At 43.5% G+C, this 22,973-nt stretch overlaps 1 protein-coding gene across 1 annotated transcript; it reads left to right on the forward strand.

Annotated features, from left to right (window-relative positions):
* The first annotated feature begins 321 nt into the window (after positions 1-321).
* Positions 322-21,842, forward strand: RAD50 (DNA repair-recombination protein (RAD50)). The gene is made up of 27 exons (XM_048672624.2): positions 322-739; positions 837-923; positions 1,363-1,530; positions 2,551-2,726; positions 2,915-3,029; positions 3,471-3,699; positions 3,777-3,955; positions 4,058-4,228; positions 4,524-4,628; positions 4,719-4,826; positions 5,003-5,214; positions 5,328-5,420; positions 5,959-6,086; positions 11,191-11,305; positions 11,388-11,517; positions 11,616-11,825; positions 12,486-12,694; positions 14,242-14,443; positions 17,461-17,630; positions 17,709-18,033; positions 18,461-18,586; positions 18,667-18,719; positions 20,113-20,263; positions 20,343-20,405; positions 20,510-20,643; positions 20,723-20,851; positions 21,379-21,842. Exons 1-27 carry the CDS (start codon positions 617-619, stop codon positions 21,416-21,418), a joined length of 3,951 nt encoding a protein of 1,316 aa, XP_048528581.2. The 5' UTR covers positions 322-616; the 3' UTR covers positions 21,419-21,842.
* The last annotated feature ends 1,131 nt before the right edge of the window (positions 21,843-22,973 follow it).

The following is a 22,973-nucleotide window of genomic DNA, read 5'->3' on the forward strand; positions in this document are numbered from 1 at the left end:
GTCGGCTGGTTTACGAGCCGCTTGTAAATTTTTTTACGGGCCAAATCTTTGTTTGCGGACCTGTTCGGGCCATATTTTTGGCCCGTCCCGTAAACCGACCAAAAAAACACAGTTCGCCGGAATTATATGGGATCTGCTAGAAATGCTTAAAATAACTAAAAGCAAGGGTTTCTTTCGCACAGAATCCTGTACTTGTTCCTACAGATTCCTGCACCAAGATCTGTGCCATCCAACTCCGATCTAACGGCTGCTCAGGGTGAGGTTTTCTGTTTTTTTTTCCACCGGAGGTCCAGTTTCTATCCTAACCCCAAGTCGCCCCCGGTCCAAAGTCCAAACCCTAACCCCCAGAGGCCAAAATCCCAAAATTCCAAATAGAACGCCTCTTCCCCACCATTTTCTCCGCCTCCTTCCTTCGCCCGCCCGTCTCCCCCGTCCATGGCGGAGCAATAGATGGATTCGCCCCCCACGCCCAGAGGATAGATCATTGTGACACGCCGACGCAAGCAGCAACGCCGGAGACGGCGCCGGCGTGGGAGGGAATACGAAGGAGCCGAAGCAAGAGAGGAGGTGGGACAGGAGGGAGGAGTTGGAGGAGGGATAGGATTTGGGGGCCAAGATGAGCACGGTGGACAAGATGCTGATCAAGGGGATCCGGAGCTTCGACCCGGAGAACAAGAACGTCATCACCTTCTTCAAGCCCCTCACCCTCATCGTCGGCTCCAACGGAGCCGGCAAAACCGTAATGCCCACCAATCCAATCTACTCATCCTGTTCCACTGTATGCCGTGTGTATGCGCCGATTCATTCATGGCCTGGGTTCTTTTGGATTTCCGCAGACCATCATCGAGTGCCTGAAGCTGTCCTGCACCGGCGAGTTGCCCCCCAACTCCCGCTCCGGCCACACCTTCGTCCATGACCCCAAGGTAATGCGCCGTCCTTATTGACCTCGCCATTCACTGTTCGGGGTCTCATTGCTGTCCATAAGGCCTTGTGCTCTCTGCTGCTGACCTGGACTTGGGAGATGTTTTACTGATTTGGGAACGGCGGCGGTGGCAGTGTGTGCGCGTGCAAGTATGTGTGTGGCCCAATGCATTGGGTTGTGCTGCTCTATAGGTTTAATCGGGGTCCAATTAGAGAGGTTCTCTGGGCTTTGTGGATTCTGAGGTCTGTTGAAATCCTGTGTGCTCTAGCACTCGCTTGCACATGGGAAAATTTGATGCCTCTGACTTGTGGTGTGCTATGAGCTTAGTCGAATTTGTGCCCGGTGTTGTTTGGATCAACACTATCTTAAGGTTGTTCTTTTCTTATGTTGTACTCATTCTCTCTTCGATTCTTACTTTTATACATGTTTGTGAGATTTAGGTAGCAGGTGAAACTGAAACGAAAGGGCAGATTAAGCTGCGGTTTAAGACAGCAGCAGGAAAGGATGTGGTGTGCATCCGCTCTTTCCAGCTTACCCAGAAGGCATCAAAGATGGAGTTTAAGGCAATCGAGAGCGTCCTCCAGACTATAAATCCACACACGGGCGAGGTCCCTTTCCCCCCCTCCTTTGGCTTTCAAGTTGCTTCATATGTGCTTTGCGATCAGTTATGTTAATTCTGTTGTATTGATGTTTGGGTTATTCATGTAATTCCTGGGTTATGCCCGAACTCAGCGCAGAAGGTTGTTTAAACTTCGGTTCTGGAAAAACCAATGCGTTGTCATGCCTACTGTTTAGGTTCCTGTTATTTATATTGCCATAATGTACTTGCATTCGGCTTAAACTTGCTTCTGTTGCTGTTTCAAACTCGAGGATCATTAAAATGATGTGAGTTATTGAACATACCAAGCACCTCTCGGCTCTCGTAGTTGATACTTGCTGTTGTTGTATGCATCTCTGTTATAGAACTATGATGCAGTACTGCTGCTCCCATGGGTACATACACAGAGACTGGTTCACAAAACATGTCAATTGTTTTAAAATCCCTGTGATATACTTCCATCCACCCCGATGGTCAAGAGTTCTACTTCTTACTCCAGCCTTTTGGAGCTGACTGAGATTTATTCTGCTTTCAAACGCCTTTATAACTTACACTCGCTTGGAACTTTCTCTCACTTTATATACTGAAAGAGAAACTAAATGCTATTTTGCCCCATTTGGTTGGAAGTATATCAAAAAGATTAGAACAGTTAACACGTCTTGTGAACCATGTAATTTTTCTAATACCTGAAAGGGCATATGATTTACTTGTTCCTTGTTATGTTTGCGTCTGGCCATAGAAAATCTTCTCTAGAGCACTCCTCCGTTTTTTATACATTATATTCCCAACTGCAAATAGGGCGATAGATTTGCACATAGGAAAAATTAATTCATGTGAATCAAGACAAAGGAAATTTTGAATCTGGACAATTGATTTTTCACAGCAGTTCTTTGATTGATTCCAAGTGATACCATTATAGTAGCATACTTAAGTTGTGTAGCCCTAGAAGCCTATTAGCTTTAACGGAATACTGCTGAAAATGTTGTATAAAATCATATCCTCACTGATCGGTTTTTATTGCTGAGCTCAGAAGGTTTGTCTCAGCTACAGATGCGCTGATATGGATAGGGAGATTCCAGCCCTAATGGGTGTTTCGAAGGCTATATTGGAGAATGTTATATTTGTGCACCAAGACGAATCCAATTGGCCATTACAGGACCCTTCAACACTTAAGAAAAAGTTTGACGACATCTTTTCTGCTACCCGGTATATGAATGCATTACTATTTACTTCATTAGTTAGAAGCTCCGATTAAGGCCATAAATTTTCTTATTTGATTGTTGCATTCTGTTTAAGATGGTGTAGTCTCCACTTCTCTGGAGGCTAATCTTTCTGTGAAAGTGGGGAGATAATGTCAAAACTAGCATCTCACTACCTTAATTTCTAATGTACAGCTATACCAAAGCTCTCGAAGTCATAAAGAAACTTCACAAGGACCAAGCACAAGAAATCAAGACTTTTAGGTTAAAGTTGGAGAACCTTCAGACTCTTAAAGATCAAGCATACAGGGTAATTTGTATCTTCTATTTATATGTTTTCATTTATTTTCACAATTATGTGATATGTTTCTAGAATCCTACTTTCTGTTGTGTTACCACCCTACTTTGTGTTATGTTGCCACCATGGGGGATATATATGTATAGAATATAAATGGAGGTGATATACAAATAACCTCCCTATAATAGCTGACAACGATTCATTACACTTCACAATTCACATTACCCTAGTAGACTACTTAATTTCTGTTGCCTTTACTCTTTCATTGGCATACTTGTCAGCTCAATTTGAGTCACTGCATTTTCCAGTTCATGTCAGTATTCATGTGCAGCAACATTGAACACTTGAATGTGCACTGAAAATCAATCTGTTCTACACTTCTGCTGCAATTTAGTTTAATTTTTCGAAGGGTATGCTGCTTTTAATATTAGTTTAATTTCCTTACTTTCACAGCTTTGTGACAGTATTGCACAAGATCAAGAGAAGTCAGACGCCTTAAAAACTCAAATGGAGGACCTGAAAACAAACATCCAAGCTGTGGAAAACAAAATCCTTCGTACCGAAACAAGTATGGTGGACTTGAGGAAACTTCAGGAGCAAATTAGCACCAAAGCAACTGCTAGAAGTACATATTTTACACTTCAGCAGCAACAGTATGCTGCTCTTTCTGAGGAAAATGAAGGTAAGCAATTCCTCATCATGCTCATCACTCAAATGGTTCCTTCTCAGCATAATGACGGTTTACCTTGCTTCATTTAGATACTGATGAGGAGCTGAAGGAGTGGCAAACAAAATTTGAAGAAAAAATTGCATTACTGGAAACGAAAATCGCTAAACTTGAAAGAGAGATGAATGATGAATATGCAAAAAGCTCTCTGCTATCTGAGACCATCAATGATTCAACACGCGAAATAGGAAAGCTCCAGGCAGAAGCTGATGTAATACTGTAATCCTTTATTCTTTCTTTTGACTGGCTTGACCATTCGTAAATGATAGTGGACATTGTGACACAAGGTTAAATACAAGTATCTTGTTTTCAGGCTCACATGTCCGTGAAGCATGAAAGAGATTCAGCCATCAGAACGATATTCAATAAACATAATCTTGGGCCAGTTCCTGATGCTCCTTTTACCAATGATATTGCCATGAACCTTACAAACAGAACTAAAGCAAGACTATCGAATCTCGAGGACGATTTGCAGGAAAAGAAGGTTATAATACCTATTCTTCGTATTTTGGAATTTAGTTGCAAAATTAAACACTTCCATGTGAACTTCTTTTTTTGTATCGCACTTAACGTTTTTCTAGGCATTCATTTTGCTGCCTATTTTTGTTTGTAATCTTAGTGGTTCCATGACCCTCTGATATGTTCATGCAAGGTTTCTTGCTTTACCATACTTTATTTATTCAAAAGCATCTGTGCAAGTGCAATTAATTAGGAAATGCTGAAGACCTGCATTCTTATCAAGTATGTCCCTTGGTAATCAAATTCCTTTTCTTAAGCAGAAAACTAACGAGACACAGTTAGAATTTCTTTGGGGACGTTATCTTAAAGTAAATGCTCGCTACTCTGAAGTTGATGGCCAGATACAGTCTAAGAAGGAATCTAAGGTTAGTAATGGAAACAACACTGGACTTGCACACGCATGATGTTCCGTAACTGATACATCAGATACCATTCATTAATATACTATATTCCAGATAGGTGTTTTAAGGCGCATAAAGGATAAAGAGAATGAGCGAGATGCTGCAGAGACGGAGCTTTCAAGGCATAATCTGGCCCGTATTGATGAAAGAGAGCGGCATCTGGTATTTATTTAACCTAACTATCATTGTCCATTGGATCTATTCATCGTTATATACCTGTGCTTGGCTGGTCTGCTAGGTTGATTTGTTTTCACTTTGTTTACATCTATAAGTAAGTTACATCTCTCTAAGTTTAACACTCTTAATTCTAAATAAGTGTCCCATTGTGATTTGAATAGCAAATTGAAGTTGAGAGGAAGACAATTGCGCTGGGAGAAAGAGACTATGATTTGATTATAAGTCAGAAGCGCTCAGAGATATATACCTTGGATCACAAGATAAAAGCACTTCACCGAGAGAAAGATAACATAGCAACTGATGCTGATGACAGAGTAAAATTAGAACTCAAGAAGGATGAGTTGGAGAAGTGCAAGAAGAAACTTAAAAAGATGTACTTCTTTCCTTTCCCTTTTAATTTCTATCTGTGCTATGGTTTTATTGTAGTTATATTCCAATACCAATTCTTTCGTTATGAAGATTGAGATAACATGATATAAAATGCAGATATGATGAACATAAGGATAAATTTAGAAGTGTCCTTAAGGGAAGGCTTCCTCATGAGAAGGATGTCAAGAAGGAGATTACTCAAGCTTTCGGGTTTGTGTCGCAGTGCTTTATTGATATGCGTAATCGCCTCTCTTAGTGATTTTCTGGTGCATAATATGTCCTATTTTGGCTCACATTATCAAACTGAAGTTACCTATGTAAAGCTGCAATATATTGACTTCCTCCAATGCAATTCATCTTTCTTGTTCATGCCATTGTTGGTTACTGGACAGGCAGTAGTAGTATCTCTAACGAGGTACAGTTTGATAAATCATGTGCACAATAAGTATGTATCCAGTTTAAGCATACATGTTAGTTGTAAACATTCACATATGGATGTGTATTTCAAAGGTCTAGTCTGTTAATGCGACGTCTAGGCCTACACATTCCATTCTGTTCTTGAACTAGCAATCTGTTAAGCTTCCATCCTGACGTGGAAAAAAAGTTATGCATGTTACTCTGACACACCCAACTAGTAATCTATTAATTTATTATGCTTTCATTCTTCCTTATGGATTATACTACATGTGGCACTTTATATTTTCTGGTGCTGTTTGTTAATGTTGCCACAAAACTCTGCTTGGCGCAGGTCTGTAGACTCAGAATACAATGATTTGAACTCAAAATCTCAGGAAGCGGAACAACAGTTGAAATTGGCACAAATGAAAATTGATGCTGCTAAAAGCCACTTGTCAAAGCTCCAAAAAGTTTTGGATGGTAAATTTAGATATGATCACTGCACGCTTACTTATTTTACAAAGTTGATGATGCTTCTTTGGCATGTAAAAGCTCCACTATGTATGAAATTTGGAATCAAAATCTGAGAGGTGCACACAGCACACTACATCTCTCTTTTGCCTTTTAAGATGTATTTTTTTTCCCGAGAAAACGCAAAGGGCTTTTGCTTTTCATTTCATTGAAAAGGGGGGGGGGGGGGGGGGGCGAGCCTCCTAGGAGGTGAGTTTACAACAGCATTGGCCAGTTAGTGTACATCCCAGGATGTGGGCAGAACAACCCTAAGCCCCTGGGCACCGGCTCTAACCCAGCAGCGGGCCTCTTCTTTAATCCTATCCACTAGGACATCAATTGAGGGTGTCGCATTGTCAAAGACACACGCGTTCCTGTGCTTCTAGAGCATCCAGGGAACAAGCAAGGCAATAGACCTGAGGGCCTTGCGATGCGTTGCCGGTGCGTGTGAGTTCGCTTGCTGCCACCATGCCATGACAGTGGTCTCATTGGTCGGTGCACGGATCGGCAGGCGCAGCCAGGACAGGGTGGCATGCCATGCTTGCGGAGCGAAGGGACAGTTCAGAAGCAAGTGCTGAATTGTTTCGGTGGCTTGGTCGCAAAGGAGGCACCTGGGGTGATGCTGCAGTCCGCGACGAGCGAGCCTTTCCGCCGTCCAGCAGCGATCTTGATTCGCCAACCAGTGAAAAAATTTCACCCGTGGTGGCGCCCAGCTTTTCCAAGTTAGCTTCCAGGAGGTGCAACGTGTGGAGCCGTGGAAGGAGACAGCATAGCAGGACTGCGCCGAGTAGATGCCGTTGGCTGTCCACCTCCATAGCAGCCGGTTTGGGTCGTTCGATAGGACGGTATGGCACACCTTCTGCCAGATCATCAAGTATTGGCCTATCTCGTGGAGGCCGAGGACTCCCTGGATGTCACGCGCCCAGGAGTTCCCAAGCAGCCCTTCCGCCACCGTCCTAGAATTACATTGCCGTTTGGGGATGCACAGGTACAGCAGTGGTGCGAGCTCGCGAATGGACTGCCCGTTGATCCAGCGATCCTCCCATAACAAGGCCAACAGGCCGTTCCCAACTGTCATGGTGGTGGAGGCGAAGAACAGCGCGCACTCCTCTGATGAGAATTGGAGGTCAAGCCCCTGCCAAGCATGGTCCGTGTCCACACGTGCGAACCATAGCCATCGGAGCCGGAGCGCCATCCCAGCACGCTCCAGATCTCACATCCCAAGTCCTTCGTACTCAATTGGGTGGCAAACGTGTCGCCAGTTGACATGGCAGTGCCCTCCTTTGGCAATGGCACGTCCAGCCCATAGGAATCCCCTCTGAATCTTCTCTAGCTGCTTAAGGGTCTTCTTTGGAGGGGCGAACGCTAGCATCTGATGTACGGGGATAGCACTGAGTACCGACTTGACCAGAGCAAGGCGCCCAGCCTTATTCATGAGCCATGCCTTCCAGGATGGCAGCTTGGCGGCCACCGAGTCCACCAATGACTGTAGCTGGGCGGCAGTAGGGTGGCGCGTCGTCAGGGGAATGCCAAGGTAAGTAACAGGGAGCTGCACCACCAGGCATCCAAGCTGGGCAAGTACCGCATCCGCGCGGGTTCACCATGGAGAACAGTGGCGGAACTCTTGGCGTAGTTCACCTCTAGTCCACTCGCCTCGCCAAACAGGGTCAGGATACCCTTGATGGCAGCCACATCGCCTGTCGTGGCATGGCAGAATAACATGACGTCGTCGGCGTACAGGGAGATCGTCGGGATATGCCGGTGTGGGTGGAGCCGCTGTAGAATACCGGAGTCAATGGCGCGACGCATCAGTCTGCCAAGAGTGTCCACAGCGAGCACGAAGAGCTGTGGGGACACCGGGTCACCTTGGCGCAGCCTGTTGTGATGCCAAATCGGCGGGCCTGGCTCGCCATTGATCAAGACGTGGGTGCTTGACGTTGATAGCAGGATCGCGAGCCATTCCCGGAATCGGTCTCCGAATCCGTATTGGCGCAGTACCTCAAAGAGGAATGGCCAAGATAGGGAGTCGAAGGCACGCGTGAGGTCGAGCTTGAGCATGATCCGTGGGGCTCCAAGTTGGTGAAGCATCTTGAGCGATTGCCTGACAAGAATGAAGTTGTCGTGTAGGCTGCGACCGGTGATGAACGCGTTCTGATTGCGACTAACCAGGCTGTCCAGCCTAGGTGCAAGGCGCAGCGATAGGACTTTGGCGAAGAGCTTGGCCACCAGATGTATCAAGCATATCGGCCGGTAGTCGCGAAGCTGGTGGGCGTCGGCGCGTTTAGGCAGCAGGGTAATGAGGGCCTGGTTGAGCTTGCTGAAACCACGGCCTCTCATCATGTACAGCTGCTGGAAAATGTCCATGAAGTCTTGCCTGACTATGCCCCAGCAAGCCTGGAGAAATTCCACGGTGAACCCATCCGGCCCCGGTGCCTTATGGGCGGGGAGGCGCTTAACAGCGTCCCAGACCTCCTCCGCCGAGAAGGGCGCGTCGAGGCTCGCGAGATCACTCGCATCAATGAGGTGCTCCAAGTCCATCGTCACATCACGGGCGGTGGACGTACCCAAGATACCGTCGAAGTGCTCGAACGCTGCCCGCGCCATCTCAGCATGGTCGGTGAGCACACGCCCGTCCACCGTCAGGCTGAAGATCCTATTCTTCTGCCTCCGGAAGGAACACTACCTGTGGAAGAAGCTAGTGTTGGCGTCGCCGTCCTTGAGGGTGGCGATGCGTGCATGCTGCCGGGCAATGGTGCGCTCGAGGGACGCAAGACCGAGATATTTGAATTTCAGCTGCTTCCGCAACCAGGCTTCTGGAAGGGTAAGCACTTGAATCTCTTGAGCCTTGTTGAAGCGCGCAAGGAGCTCCCAGGAGATGGCCATCTTATCCCTGATGTTGCCCGTCGACTTGGCACTCCAGCTGGTGAGGCTGCGAGCTGTGGCCTGCATGCGAATCATGAGGCGGTGGAAGGGGTCCTCGGCATGGACCGAGCCCCATGCTGTGGCCACCGTGTCGTGGAACCCCTCTAGTCTCAGCCAGTAATCCTCAAAGCGAAAACGTCGGTGAGCAGCAGGCATGGGGGAGCAGTCAAGCAGGAGCGGGCAATGATCCGACACGACGGATGCAAGGTAGCGGAGATGGCACTCCCCATGTGCCTCCTCCCAGTCCGAGGTGCAGAGTACGCGGTCCAGGTGCACCAAGGTGGGTGGGGACTGCTCGTTTGACCAAGTAAACCGGTGTCCGTTGAGGTATACCTCCTTCAGGGCGAGGTCGTTGACAAGACGTCGAAATCTGCCCATCATGCGCCGGTTCAGGTTGCCATTGTTCTTGTCCTCATCGCGAAGGATCAAGTTGAAATCGCCGCATAACATCCATGGTCCCGGGCAGGCCGCGTGTATCTCCCGGAGCTCATTCAGGAACGCAATCTTTTCCGTGTCCTCCTGGGGGCCGTAGACAACCGACATCCAGCAGAGCACACCAGGGGCAGTGGTCACCTTGGCCGTGACGGCGTTCGTGGTGAACAGTGGGTCTGTGATGGTTACGGCCCTGCTCTTCCACGCTAGAAGAATGCCACCTCGCGTGCCCTGTGCCGGGAGATAGGTGTAATCGTCAAACTCCGAGCCAAGGGTGTCCAGGACGACGCGTGAGCAGAGCAACTCCATCTTTGTTTCCTGGAGGCATACAATGGAAGCAGCGGTGGTGTCAAGCAGCAAGCGGACGGCGAAGCGTCGGGCTCGCGCGTTGAGGCCGCGCACGTTCCACACAGCAATCTTGAGGCCGTGATCAATAAACACTGGATCGACCAGTAAGCTACAGGACCGTCCTAACTTGCGCGAGCACGCTCGACTTGCATCTGTGCACTTGGCAGGGTGGACATGCCTGCAGGGATCTCGCGATCGACCAGGGAAGCAAAGGCCTTGAGCACCGTGAGCGGAATCGGCATCGCAAACATGCCATCGTATGCGTTCATCTCGGTTGAAGTGATCCTCTGGTTCATGCCAACGATCCCAAGCGTGCGCAAGACCTGGACCTGCGCGCGTCTCTCAGCAGTGGGCGGCGCCGCCGTTGGGGGTGTGGTCGCAGCCGAGCGGCCGCGGCGTGGCGCGAAGTTCAGGGGGCGGCGCGACTTCTTCCCTGGAGTCGGCAAGGCAGCAGAGATATGCTTGGTGGTGGCGGCCAGGAATTCGCCAAGCGTGAGGGTTCGCGACGCAGAGGCACGAGCGCGTGGCCGACGAATGGTGACTGGCGGCGAGGCAAATCTTCCGGAGGCCGATAGGATTGGGCCATGGCGTCCGCTAGCCGGCGTGTGAGGGACGATGGCGGGCCTGGACGGGGTGGGGGTGGGCTGGGCCTGGGGGCGTTGCAGAATAGTCGTGGTTGGGCTCAGGTCCCTGGCGGGAGAGCGATCCGGGATGAGGCGCGCGTCCCCGCCCTCGGGAGTGTGCGCGCGGGGCCCAGGTGGCTGGTCAGCAGAGGCGGCCAGGTGCACGTCAGGGCTGGCCCTACCCGCGGAATGGGCAAGATGTATCATCATTCCATCATTTTGAGTTGCTATGTTGGAACAATGACAGATTCACTGCCAACTAAGTAGAGTCTATGCAGTTGAAATTGTTCCTTGGGCAAAATTTCCCTGACCTACAGTTACATTCTAATCCAGAACAAAGTGAAGGTGATCAAAGTATGTGAAAGATCCATTTTGATTATCATGTCGAAGGAATGTCTTGGACAATGCACCACATTGCACTATTGTGCATGCTCGATTTCTATCTCATAGTGTAGTATAAACCTTGTAGTGGTTCCAACTGTCACTACATAGGGATCAAGGGTAACTAGTGTTTCAATTTGATGAATGCAGTATCAAACCAATGTGTCACACAAGCCATTAGTTGTTCGATTTAACCGAGTTAAACTGAAGCACGAATTGGCTTGCCCACCTAGGTCAACATCCAAGTGTCTCGCTAAGAGAAATAATATATTGATATGTACCAAAATTCTAAGCAAAAACTCCATAGGCTTTAGTTATTTATTCTGCCAATACTGCAGTTTTATGGGTAAATGTTATCTTTCGTGCAGCAAAAAGGAAGCATCTGAACTCGAAACTTCAATCCATTGCTAAGGTATCTGTTGACATCAACGCTTACCCCAAGATTCTGAAAGATGCCATGGACGAGAGAGATAAACAGACAAAGTAGGTATCCATAACTGTAGCTATCTCTTTAAGCCACACCTCATTATGATGCCCAAATTCAATGCTTTCTTCCTATTTGCAGTAATTTCAGTTATGCTAAGGGAATGCGCCAAATGTATGAACCTTTTGAAAAAGTGGCCCGCCAGCATCACAAGTGTCCTTGCTGTGATCGTGCTTTCACACCTGATGAAGAGGACCTCTTTGTAAAGAAGGTGGGTAATCTAGTAAGCATAAGAGTGCTGCATTTTTCGTTTGATTAGAGTTACTTTGTGGTGGATGATTTCTTTCTGTTGTATGCTGCATCTTTCAGCAAAGGACAACAGGTACAAGTACCGCAGAGCGCTTGAAAGTGCTGGCAGAGAACTTATCAGTTGCTGAAGACTTATTCAATCAATTGGATAATCTCCGTGTGATTTATGATGAATATGTGAAACTGGAGAAAGAGACTATACCTTTAGCAGAGAAGGATTTGGAACAACTTTCGGCAGATAAAAGTGAGAAGGAACAGATATCTGATGATGTTAGTCCTCCCTATTGACAGCACTTTATTTTCTGTTCTCATCATACGCAAAATAAAGATAGACACAGTCGGACATAATACCTTAGATGACCTGTGTTTCTGTTAACCAAATTACTCTCAAACTGAAATATTTCTTAGCTCTACTATGTGTCCTGATGAAGATTCTCCACTCCTGAGGCATAACTCTAGCGACCCTTTCTCCACGTCAAGTGTCAAGATGTAGTAAATCAGTCTATAATACAGATGTACAAGTCTACTTGTGTAGATATTATGCTCTCTGGGACTAGGCCATGGAATGTTTCATCCTCTTCAGAGGGCTGGTAGATTATTTTGTTTGCAAATCTCCTAGGTCACATCCATATGATGGTTGTTTGGGCTGTTCTTAAGCTTAAGCACTTCGACAATGTGTGCTGTTGGATTAGCTTCTTTCATGAAATTGAGGAAAATTTCTGTACTTTGGGTAATTGATATAATGGTCTGGTATTTTAGATAGTCGCACTGTCATTTGAGAAACTTCACTTTGCAAATGCACTTCAGGTGCACTGCCTCCAGAGAAACATGGGTTTTTACTTTTAGTTACCAAGTAGTAGCATCTGTTATAAACATAATTCATGATGTCTTTTCTATTTTGCTTTGACTTGTATGCTTGATGTGTTGCAGCTTGTGAGTGTTCTTGCTCAAGTTAAAATGGACAGGGATGGAGTGGAAGTCTTGTTACGTCCAGTTGATACTATTGACAGGCATGTGCAAGAAATACAGGAGTTAGAACCACAAGTCAAAGATCTTGAATATAAGCTTGATTCTCGTGGCCAAGGTGTTAAATCTGTCGACGAAATTCAGTTGGAGCTGATCTCTGTGCAGAGGGCAAGGTAATGATTTTCTACGGGGAACAATCTTGCTAATACTCAGATGCAATTTCCATGGCCTAGAATTATAAGACCCTCTGTTGGGGAATTGAGAAAGTAGTTCAGGCAACTAAATTCTAGTTCTAGTATCACAGGGGATTAGAAAATGACTCTCCCTTACCCCCACCACTTGAGACCCTTCTAGCTCCAGTAACTCATTTTTTGATTTATGGAACATAACATAGGAGACTTCTTTAGGGTGCGTTTTTCTTCTTTAGCATGCAAGAATTAATCTCAGCGTTCCTGTGTAGCTCCTTAATTTTTCTTCTTTTTATTTTCTCACCCATGGTCCATCCCAACCATCCTTGATCCACATCATCGTCCAACCAAACTTACCATGTATATCGTTGCCCTTTTGTGTTCTCTCTATTCGTTTCCTTTTTTTTTTCTGAACTGAAAACTGTATGGGAGGCCTTGACAGTAAATTTGATGAAAGAAACATAGAGATAGAAACATAAAAATATTTATGAGAGGAGAGAATTTTACGAAGGTAGAGGAGACATGGCTATGCGGTGATCTATACATGAGAGTCTAGGTGAAGCTTTGAGAGGAGCTTGCAGCTCCTCCTTCTCTTTCCTAACGGTAAATAGAGCATATGCATGATGCATGTGTGCCGTCAGTGTTGCTTTGGTTCTCTGGATGGGATTTAAAGAAAGCCTGTTCTCACATAAGTGAAAGACTGAGAATAGTTTCTTTATGTGCTTCTATCATGTTCATAGACTATTCCTTTTTTGTTGGCCTGTGAAATGAAAACAAGTGCTTAAGCTTTTCTGGTTTGCCAATGAAGGAGGATATTCCTTTTGTGACACACACATGGATACACTTTTACCCTGATTAATTTGTTGTATAGCTATCAATTGAATTTGGTGAAGGATTCATTCTGCATCCTCATAGATGCTGCCTTTTCTACAGAGAACTATCCGTTTCATATTTTTATGTGGAGGTCCATATTATACTGGCTACCTACACAACTAAGCACACAAATACAGGTTATTAGGGATGTTTAAATGTTTTGGTTTACACATTCTGCAACTGTGTGCGCTAGGGATGCAGGAGCGGGCCCCGCCAGGCCTGCAAAATGTGAGATGTTAGTTCAACTGCAAACATCAAACAACTCAGTAACCAGACTCAACCGGATTTGCACATGAAGCGGGTTTTCTTGCATCCGTAGTGTTCGCAGGGTGTGTTCGGTTTGAGCCCAAGCCAATCCCACCAAAAAATTGTTTTTGGGCCCATTTTTTGGCCAAAGCTGGCAAGAAAAAATGAACTAGTGTTGGCCAAGGAGCCGGCATGTATGTTTGACATTATGCAAGAAAGAGCCAAAACATTGGTCATTGATGAAATATTGGTAGGGTTGGTTTTGGTGATCAACCAAACATATGCTAAGTGCGTTCAAATGTTGAATATTCAATCCGTCACCCATGAAACATTTGAATTAGTTTAGTCTTACTTCTTTTATGACTTGCTCTTGGAGGCTCAACTATACTGGTTTGTTTACTTCTGTCTGGCAGGGACACATTGACTGGTGAAGTAGACGATCTCAGGGATCAGCAAAAAATGCTTAGCGAGGATCTATCAAATGCTCAGATGCGGTGGCATGCTCTTAGGGAAGAAAAACTAAGAGCTTCAAGTGTATTGCTGAAGTTCAAAAAGGCTGAAGAAGATTTGGTACATTTTGCCGAGGAAAAGGAGCAACTGATCCTAGATCAGAAGGTATTCATTGAACTTCCATTTATCTGCAATATTGGTCCAGTTAATATTCTCTAGTGACTAGCACATATGCCCGTGCGTTTCTGTCAAGTTGTATTCTTTGGCATACACAAAGAGATATAAGATACGCTGGCAACATGTTTCTTTTGCATGATACACAAGCTTGTAGACATGCCACATTAGTATTGGGCGGTCGATTCTTCTTTCATAATGATATGTTTTTCCTCTACATGACATGTTGGTACTTCTCAACCTACCACATCTCACTTGCTTCTAGTCCTCATGAACTACATTGACCGGTGTTAACCAATTCATTAATAATTTTGGTTATCCCTGCTTGATTCATGTCAAACTACTTTCCTATATGAAAAAAAAACCATTCATGTTGATACATCTGTACCATTCATATTGTTCAGTTCCTAGAACAACACATGCATGTCCATACATGCATATTACTTTGATGATTTTTTTCATCGCTACATATTGCTTGTTATCGGATGTCAGTGAATTGCTATTTTTATTCCAGCGGTCGTTTGTATGTTGAATTGTCTATACAATCTCCACTTACGTTTATATAACTTTTTATACATAGTTCGTAATAGAAAATTTGTTATTTGTATTTCTTGACTTTTATATAGAAAATGGTTGTAGTTTTATCCACAGTATGAAATTTCTATTTTCCTTGACCATATATCTACAGCAAATTTTATGTAATGTCTGATTTAAGAAAAGATGCTAGCTACCTCTCTTTATTCCTTATTCTGAATTTTTATAGAGAGAATAATTATAGCTTTTATCGACAAATAATAGTTTTCTTTTTGTTTTATTATGTACTGCCTACGTTCAGAAATACTTGTCAGAGAAATGGATGTATCTAGACGTATTTTACTTCTAGATACATCCATTTTTATCCATTTTCCAACAAGTATTTTTGGATGGAGGGAGTATATTTAAAGCAACGCTGGTCCATATAAATTTTCTAGTATTTACTGTTTGCAATAAGACCAATTTGCTAACACCTTTTATTTCTTGCTTCTTATTTCTTATTTGGAATTTAGTAAATAGAAGTTTTTGTCCTCCTGATAAGATTTTTTGGTGTCGCCTTGACCATCACTCAAAGGTAGTTTTAATTTGTACGTCACCACCATGTCCGCCTCATTACGAACATCATCATCTCTCTCTCTCTGTCCCTCTCATGGTTGCTTGTATGTTCATGCCGATACATATGGTTGCTTATAGGTCACACATTTGAATGGTAGACTTAATATTTATAATATTATAATATTTCTTTCCTTGTCCCGTGATTATAACGTTGATAAATCATTAAGGATAAATAAGAAAAATAAATAGGTTTTAGCCCTTTATGAATTTGATATTATCTATGCATAAAAATTGATAGCAAATTTATTAATAGGCTTTGCGAATTTCTCTTTGACACCTTTATTGCCTGATATCTATCAACTTAACCATAAGATTGATAATAAAATTTCTGGGAATTTAATCTAAATGGTGACTTGTACTTAATTGCTATTTTTCCTCGAGAATTCAGTCTAAACTACGATTCATAATTAAACCTTGTGGTTTCTGTCTCCACATGTCTCAAAACAGACCACACTTAATTTGCATTTTTTTGTGAAGTAACTTCCATTTTGTTAAGAGTTATTGTAAATAATTGCAATCTATCAAGCCAACTTTGTGTGTCACATGTCGTATTCTTCTTATAATTGTCTCTTTTGTTATAAACCAAAAAAGGTGATCACATCTTCCTGCAATATTTCCTCTTAATCTTTTTGAAAATAAGTCTATACAAAATCAATTGTAAATATGTGTGTTAAGTCGATTAGTGTGCAGTCATGGCTGAGATCGTCGGTAATGTCACTGCATGCATGCATACCCATGGCTGAGACTCTAATACTAATCTATTGGGCTGCATTCCGTCATGTCTGATCGAGTTGTTGAGCAATCAACGGAGCACACAGATTAATTTCTGACAACAGTGCACCTTCCCTATAAAAATTTCTCTTGATTAATTGTCTGTCTACTGCATGCATTTGATTCGGAAGGAATCCAAGCTATTTTAGTGCCATCTAGAGTTTCCGTAACCAAAAGGTCAATCACGTGCAAGTTGTATTAGATGGAAGTCTAGCCGGACACCAATGGTATATGCCAATCCAAGTAGACGTAGTATGTGTACCTTCCGAATATATTATTACAGTATGACCATGGGTGTTCGATGGAACTTGTCTATGCACATTGTACGTGTCCTATGAGACGTGTCTATGTACACCAATATTGTTGTACATAACTCTTATCAGTCGTTGTAATTTAGATCAATAGGTAATATTTTTTTAGCCTATGTGGATTAACGTAATGGCTTGTTTGACTTCTATTTTAATAATATAATACGGAGTAGATACATAACTTGTGCAGTTGTAGGTCACTGTTTCATATGGAACTGGGTAATACTCCCTCCGGTCCTTTTTACTCTGCATATTAGAATTCTCTGAAGTCAAACTTCACAAAGTTTGACCGTATTTATATGAAAAAATATCAACATCTGCCATGCTAAAGTTAATATAATATGAAACTTTAAGTCATGACACATCTAGTGGTATTGATTTCAGATTGTGAATGTTGACACTTTTTTCTACAAAGCTGGTCAAACTTTACGAGGCTTGACTTCAGTCAAATCTTATATGCGAACTAAAAAGGACCGGAGGGAGTATTAACTGGCTGGTGCTGGCCATTGACTTACTGTTAGTAAACAGTCAGGTCTCGCCACCCACTAGTTTGATCAGTTTACTGTCATGGGCTTACAGCTCTCTTGACCAACTTTGGGTAGTACTGGGTGCATGCAAATTAACTTGTGACAGTTGGTCTAGATTTTAACCCTGAAGGCATGATCTCATTATTCTTTCTGTCGTACTCCTATGTAGTTTTGTGCATCAGTGACACTGCAACTCTTGCGCTTGTGCATGATGATCTAATACATGCTAAATGTTTATTTCTTATGGACACAGCATTTAGAAGAAGCTCTTGTTCCATTGTCAAAAGAGAGAGAAAGCTTGTTGCAAGAATATAAAGCTTTGAAGGAAAGGTTTGATCAGGAGTATGATCAGCTGGCAGAAAGAAAAAGGGGATTCCAGCAAGAAATCGATGTACTTGGAACCCTTAACACACGCATCAAAGGGTATATATTTTCCCACTCCCGCTCTTTCAATTTGTCCCCCCTTTACTAACTACTTTGTCTAAAAATATATTCTCTTAGGTACCTGGATTCAAACAAAGTAGAGAAGCTTAATGAGTTGCAGGAAAGGCATACCCTATCCCTGTCTCAGTTACAGAAATGTGAGGCAAGAAAGCAAGACATCTCGGTTGAGCTTGACAAGAGCAAACAGCTATTACGGAGCCAAGATCAATTGAAAAGAAACATTGATGACAATCTGAACTACAGGAAAACAAAGGCTGAAGTGGATCGACTTACTCATGATATCGAGTTACTTGAAGATAATGTGCTTTCCATCGGCAGCATGTCTACTATAGAAGCTGATCTTAAGCGGCATGCTCAAGAAAAGGAGAGGCTTCTTTCAGAGGTATTGTGTTTCTCTCATTCCTAATAATTGGCAAACTTGTCTCTAATAAGATGCCATTCTTTTCTCATACCTATTTAGGGAATCATGAACATGCATTTGGCCAGCTAGTACATATATTACGTATTTCTTAAGAGTAAAAATAATGTACGCCCGTCCTTCAACTTTTCATAGGTGTGCCGCCCAGGTCCTGGTAATATGAAAATGCATGTGTTAGTCCTTATGGTAAATTAGTGAGTCATCAGATGTCCTGGCCTAATTGATTTGTGCACAGAAGGTCTAAAATGAGCAATTTCATAGTGCAAGTATCTAAGTGACACAACTTTGGAAGTTCAACGGCGCACCATACATATTACTCTATTTCTTAGTATGAAACTCTATCAAATATGGCTGACACCTTGATATTTGATTTTCTTGGCAATCCCTGCAGTATAATAGGTGTCAAGGAACAATTTCTGTTTACCAAAGTAATATTTCAAAGCACAAACTTGAACTTAAACAGACACAATACAAGGATATTGAGAAGAGATATTTTAACCAACTTCTTCAACTAAAGGTAGGTGGCATGATCTTCTAGGTTCAGTTTCTCCAGCTTTATGATCTTATTACTTGATGAGGAAGCTGATGTGGTTGCAGACAACTGAGATGGCAAATAAGGACTTGGACCGATACTATGCTGCTTTGGACAAGTGAGTATGCTTTCACGGCAAAAACGACAAATCTGACCTTCCACTGATAGTTGAGGCAAAAATGACTCCTCGCAGAAATTTTAGCATGATATGGCGTTTAGGTTAGACGGGTAAATGCCATGGTCAATGGCATTGCTAACAAACTCGTGACTTTGCGAGCAAAACGCAGTGTCCAAATACTTGTCGTTGAACTAAAACCACGACAAGTATTTTGGAACGGGGGGAGTAAAATTTTCTGTTCTTTGCCTTAATGATAGACTTGCTTCCCTTGGTGATAGGCTGAAAATATGGCGGGTTACACCATTATTCTTACCATGTCAAACACTTTGTGAACTCAAAACATTGCAAGTTTCCATATTTTCATGTATATTGTGCTCCTGTCTTTATGAACCAAAATTTCAAAATTCAGACATACTTTCTGTTATGAAAATGGGTCTGATGTACCATTACTGGTCACCATTGGGCTATTCTGTATAGAAGTACGTGTGACTCATAAATAAGGGAAACACAATGCTAGATTAACACTAACAAATGAGCCTGTACCCTGCATGATATAAAAGAACTCGCTTTTGGGTTGGTGCATGCAACCTAATATGGCATCAGCGTTGAGTCCGTAAAACTGAACCATAATACCCATCACTACTGACACATGACTAGTTCTGGATGTATACCAGAGTTGAATTTGATGTCATAAGACTTAACCCTAGTAGTCACCAGTTAGTTGCCATTAATCAGTACTCCCTCTGTAAAGAAATATAGGAGTGTTTAGATCACTAAATGTTCAGATCACTACTTTAGTGATCTCACTCTTATACTTCTTCACGGTAGTAACTACCGACATTTTAGCTTGAAACTGTGTTGCATCTGAAGATGGGCATTTCACTTGTCCAATATCGTTTCTAAATTTACTCTTACTAATATCAAAATTCTAGTCATTTTTCTTTCTGGATAGATTAAGAAATCATGAAACCAAGATAAAGACGGCAAGGTGGAGGGATTAGTACAACATAGAGTATTTTTTTCTTAAAACTTTTCCTTTTTTGTCAAACTGTCAACGAACCACACTTCTGAGTAGTTTCACAAATTACAACTTCTTTTATATTATTATGTCAGAAAACCACCACACTTTTTAAGAACTGAGTTGTGGCCCACCTTCAGTGGTCAACAAGAGAAAGATTCTGTTTTTTCTGAAATCCTGGGAACAGATATTGTGTTGATGGCAGGCCATGATCTTCTGAATTTCGTGATATAACAGAACTGCATTTTTTGTGGAACTTTGTTGGCATGTGGTCGATATTTTGACAAGAAAAAAAGGTGGTTTCAAGAAAATTATCCATAAAATATATGGATGCTTCGTAACTTTCTTTATGATGTCACACTTGTATTTCTGTAGGGCTCTTATGCGGTTCCATACCATGAAAATGGAGGAGATAAATAAAATAATTAAGGAATTGTGGCAGCAGACATACAGAGGCCAAGATATTGATTGCATAAGCATCAATTCTGATTCTGAGGGTGCAGGCACTCGATCATATAGCTACCGTGTAAGTTAAATTAGCTACACGTTTTACTAACTGATTGCTTGGACAACTGTTACATTTGGCTGTTTGAACTGCATTGTAGGTTGTCATGCAAAATGGTGGTGCTGAGCTGGAAATGCGAGGGCGATGCAGTGCTGGTCAGAAGGTAAACTTGTTTTGTTTCTTTTGTTGTCATAAACTTCAGCTAGCATGATCTTATGAATCGTATACAATCCTACAAATCTCATGGTTATCTCCACTGCTGTTCAGGTGCTTGCTTCTCTTATAATCAGACTCGCACTGGCAGAGACATTCTGTCTGAATTGTGGCATATTAGCTCTGGATGAGCCAACCACCAATCTTGATGGACCGAATGCTGAGAGCCTAGCTGCTGCCCTATTGAGGTAAACTTTCAGGCATGGCGATTAAATTTATTATTATTTGGAGCTTTACCATTAACAGAGTCTCTTGTGTGTGCCATAGAATAATGGAGAGTAGGAAAGGCCAGGAGAACTTCCAGCTGATTATAATCACCCACGATGAGCGGTTTGCTCAGCTTATTGGTCAGAGGCAACTTGCCGAGAAGTATTACCGAATCTCCAAGGATGAGCAGTAAGTTCATGCAGTGTTGTCTCTTGCATATTTTTCTGTGCGTCCAGTGTTTGCACTTCCGTCTGTAAGGCCTCTTTGATTCAAATTCAAAGGGTATTCATAGGCATTCTGGAGGGTTGAAATCCTTAGGAAATTCTCCTTATGAGGTTTGTTTGATTTGTCGGATTGTATACCCCATTGGATTTTTCCTAAGCATTCCACTGCATTACATTTTATGGTAGAAAAATCCATTGGGAAGAATCATTTCCCCGCCTCTGTTGCAATCAAACAAGCATTCCTGCAAATTCAATTCTGTAGGATTCAATGTTTACATGGCATTGCAATTCTATTGTTCTTGCGTTGTTGTTCAGAATCGTGTGGACCTAAGAGGCATGTTGAAGTTGTCTGGAGACCTGCTGATATTATTTGGTTTCTTGGATAATATTCATAAATTTGTGCAATGATTGATACTTTGAATAAGATAAATATATTCAGTCTCGTAGTATTTGGCTTTTGGCGCTAATATTACCTTTGACCAAATCCTGCAGGCAACACAGCAAAATAGAAGCCCAAGAGATATTTGACTGACGATGGTTGCTTGGAACATATATGCTCTCAGTGCTAATCCTCCTTTACCGGCCAAGTGGGTGCGGTTCACTATGATGGGCTGTCATGGAGAGAAATGGGTACCAGCGAACTAGTAGTTCCTTAGTTTGGTTTCTGTGCATGCAATTGCCTGCTTATTCTTGTATATAATCTGGAGGTGGTACTGTGTTATGACTTGTCTCTTCGCCCTTTATTCTTGAATTGACTTCTAATGCAGCCTCCACTCTGATGTCGTCTCATGACAAAAAGGGTTGTCTTAAAATGAAAAAAAAGGATTATTGGAAGAATGCACGGTTGCTTTTCTTCCAGAAATCATTCCTCGCAAGAGGAAATTGATATCCAGGAGCCCTTTTTTTATGTCAAAAATATTTTTTCCACCCCTAGAAAAAGTTGGAAAAAAGCAGTATATACTCTCCCTTCATTTATAGCACCTGTATTTTGATAAATAATATTTCATAATGTAAGATGTATCAGTACAGTTTCTAAGCTCCCAGGAATTACTGCCTCCTGGTGAATCTGGGTTGCTTAGAACGCTGTGGGGTCTATTTGGCAGGGGTGATTAGGGTCGGTGCACGGTGCGTGCCATGGTTTCCTTTTCACGTGAGGCTGCTGCTCTTGTCACTTTTTCTATTTGCTTCCGCCTGCAGTTCCCTTTCCCCCAGATAGCCTAAAAAAACTCCTTCCAGATTTACTTCTTGATGCTTTTCTGCCATTTGACGGTAGTCAGCCGAAGTGGGCATGGGGACTCCTCGGCGATGGTGGACGAGGTTGTCTCCCCGGAATCATGCCTTCCCCACACATCTGCCGCGCCTGCAGTACTTCCTTGCCGCCCAGCTCCCTGAGTCGTGGGCCGCCCGAGGCTATCTTGCTGTCCGTCATCGACACCGCTGCTCCGCCTACTGCTGGCATGTTCTCCTTGCCGTGCATCGCTACGAATCCCGGTTTGATTATCCACTCCCCTCTGTAACTTCTGCTTTCTTCTCGTAGATCTGTCATGGGCACGGGCCAGTGGTAAAGATCTGGGAAGGCAAGTCTGGGCATGTGCCGCGGCCACGGTGGAGTTCAGGGAGGAATGGTGGTGTTTGGGTCCGACGTGGGCGAGGTGGAAGTGAGGTTGGCGGAGCGCAGGTAGGGGTCGGCTAGAGAGGTGGAGCTGGGCGGTGATGCTCCGGTATGACCCGGGAGAGCTCGAGCGAGGACGATGACGGTAGACGGGCAGAGTGTGGGTTGGGTGCGGCTGGCGTGAGCAAGCTCCGGACGAGGACAGGGTAGGGCTATCCACGATTCACAGGTGATTACTGCATTTTTACCATAGGAGACTGTATATACAGAGATTGGTGGATATTTCTACAATCATTGTGACGGTCAATATCATGGCCCGCCAATCTCTGTATATATAGAGGACTGACCAACTGAATGAGTGCCAACAGTCGACATGTTAGCTTTTGTTGAACTCTAATCGTGCTTATGCTTTCCTTTTGCCTTGCATGTGCTAGATTCAGTATCATGCAATGCTCGAGGCCTGAATTAAAAAGAA

The sequence above is a fragment of the Triticum urartu genome, chromosome 5A (genome assembly GCF_056163025.1).
Source record: "Triticum urartu cultivar PI428250 chromosome 5A, HENAU_Tu73, whole genome shotgun sequence".
Classification (NCBI taxonomy): domain Eukaryota; kingdom Viridiplantae; phylum Streptophyta; class Magnoliopsida; order Poales; family Poaceae; genus Triticum; species Triticum urartu.

Bases quoted from the DNA above. Each gene is read 5' to 3' on its own strand.
- RAD50 (XM_048672624.2), top strand. From the start codon at position 617: ATGAGCACGGTGGACAAGATGCTGATCAAGGGGATCCGGAGCTTCGAC. The intron at 3,700-3,776 runs GTAAGCAATTCC...TGCTTCATTTAG, and splicing joins TCTTTCTGAGGAAAATGAAG to ATACTGATGAGGAGCTGAAG. The intron at 11,518-11,615 runs GTGGGTAATCTA...TGCATCTTTCAG, and splicing joins AGGACCTCTTTGTAAAGAAG to CAAAGGACAACAGGTACAAG.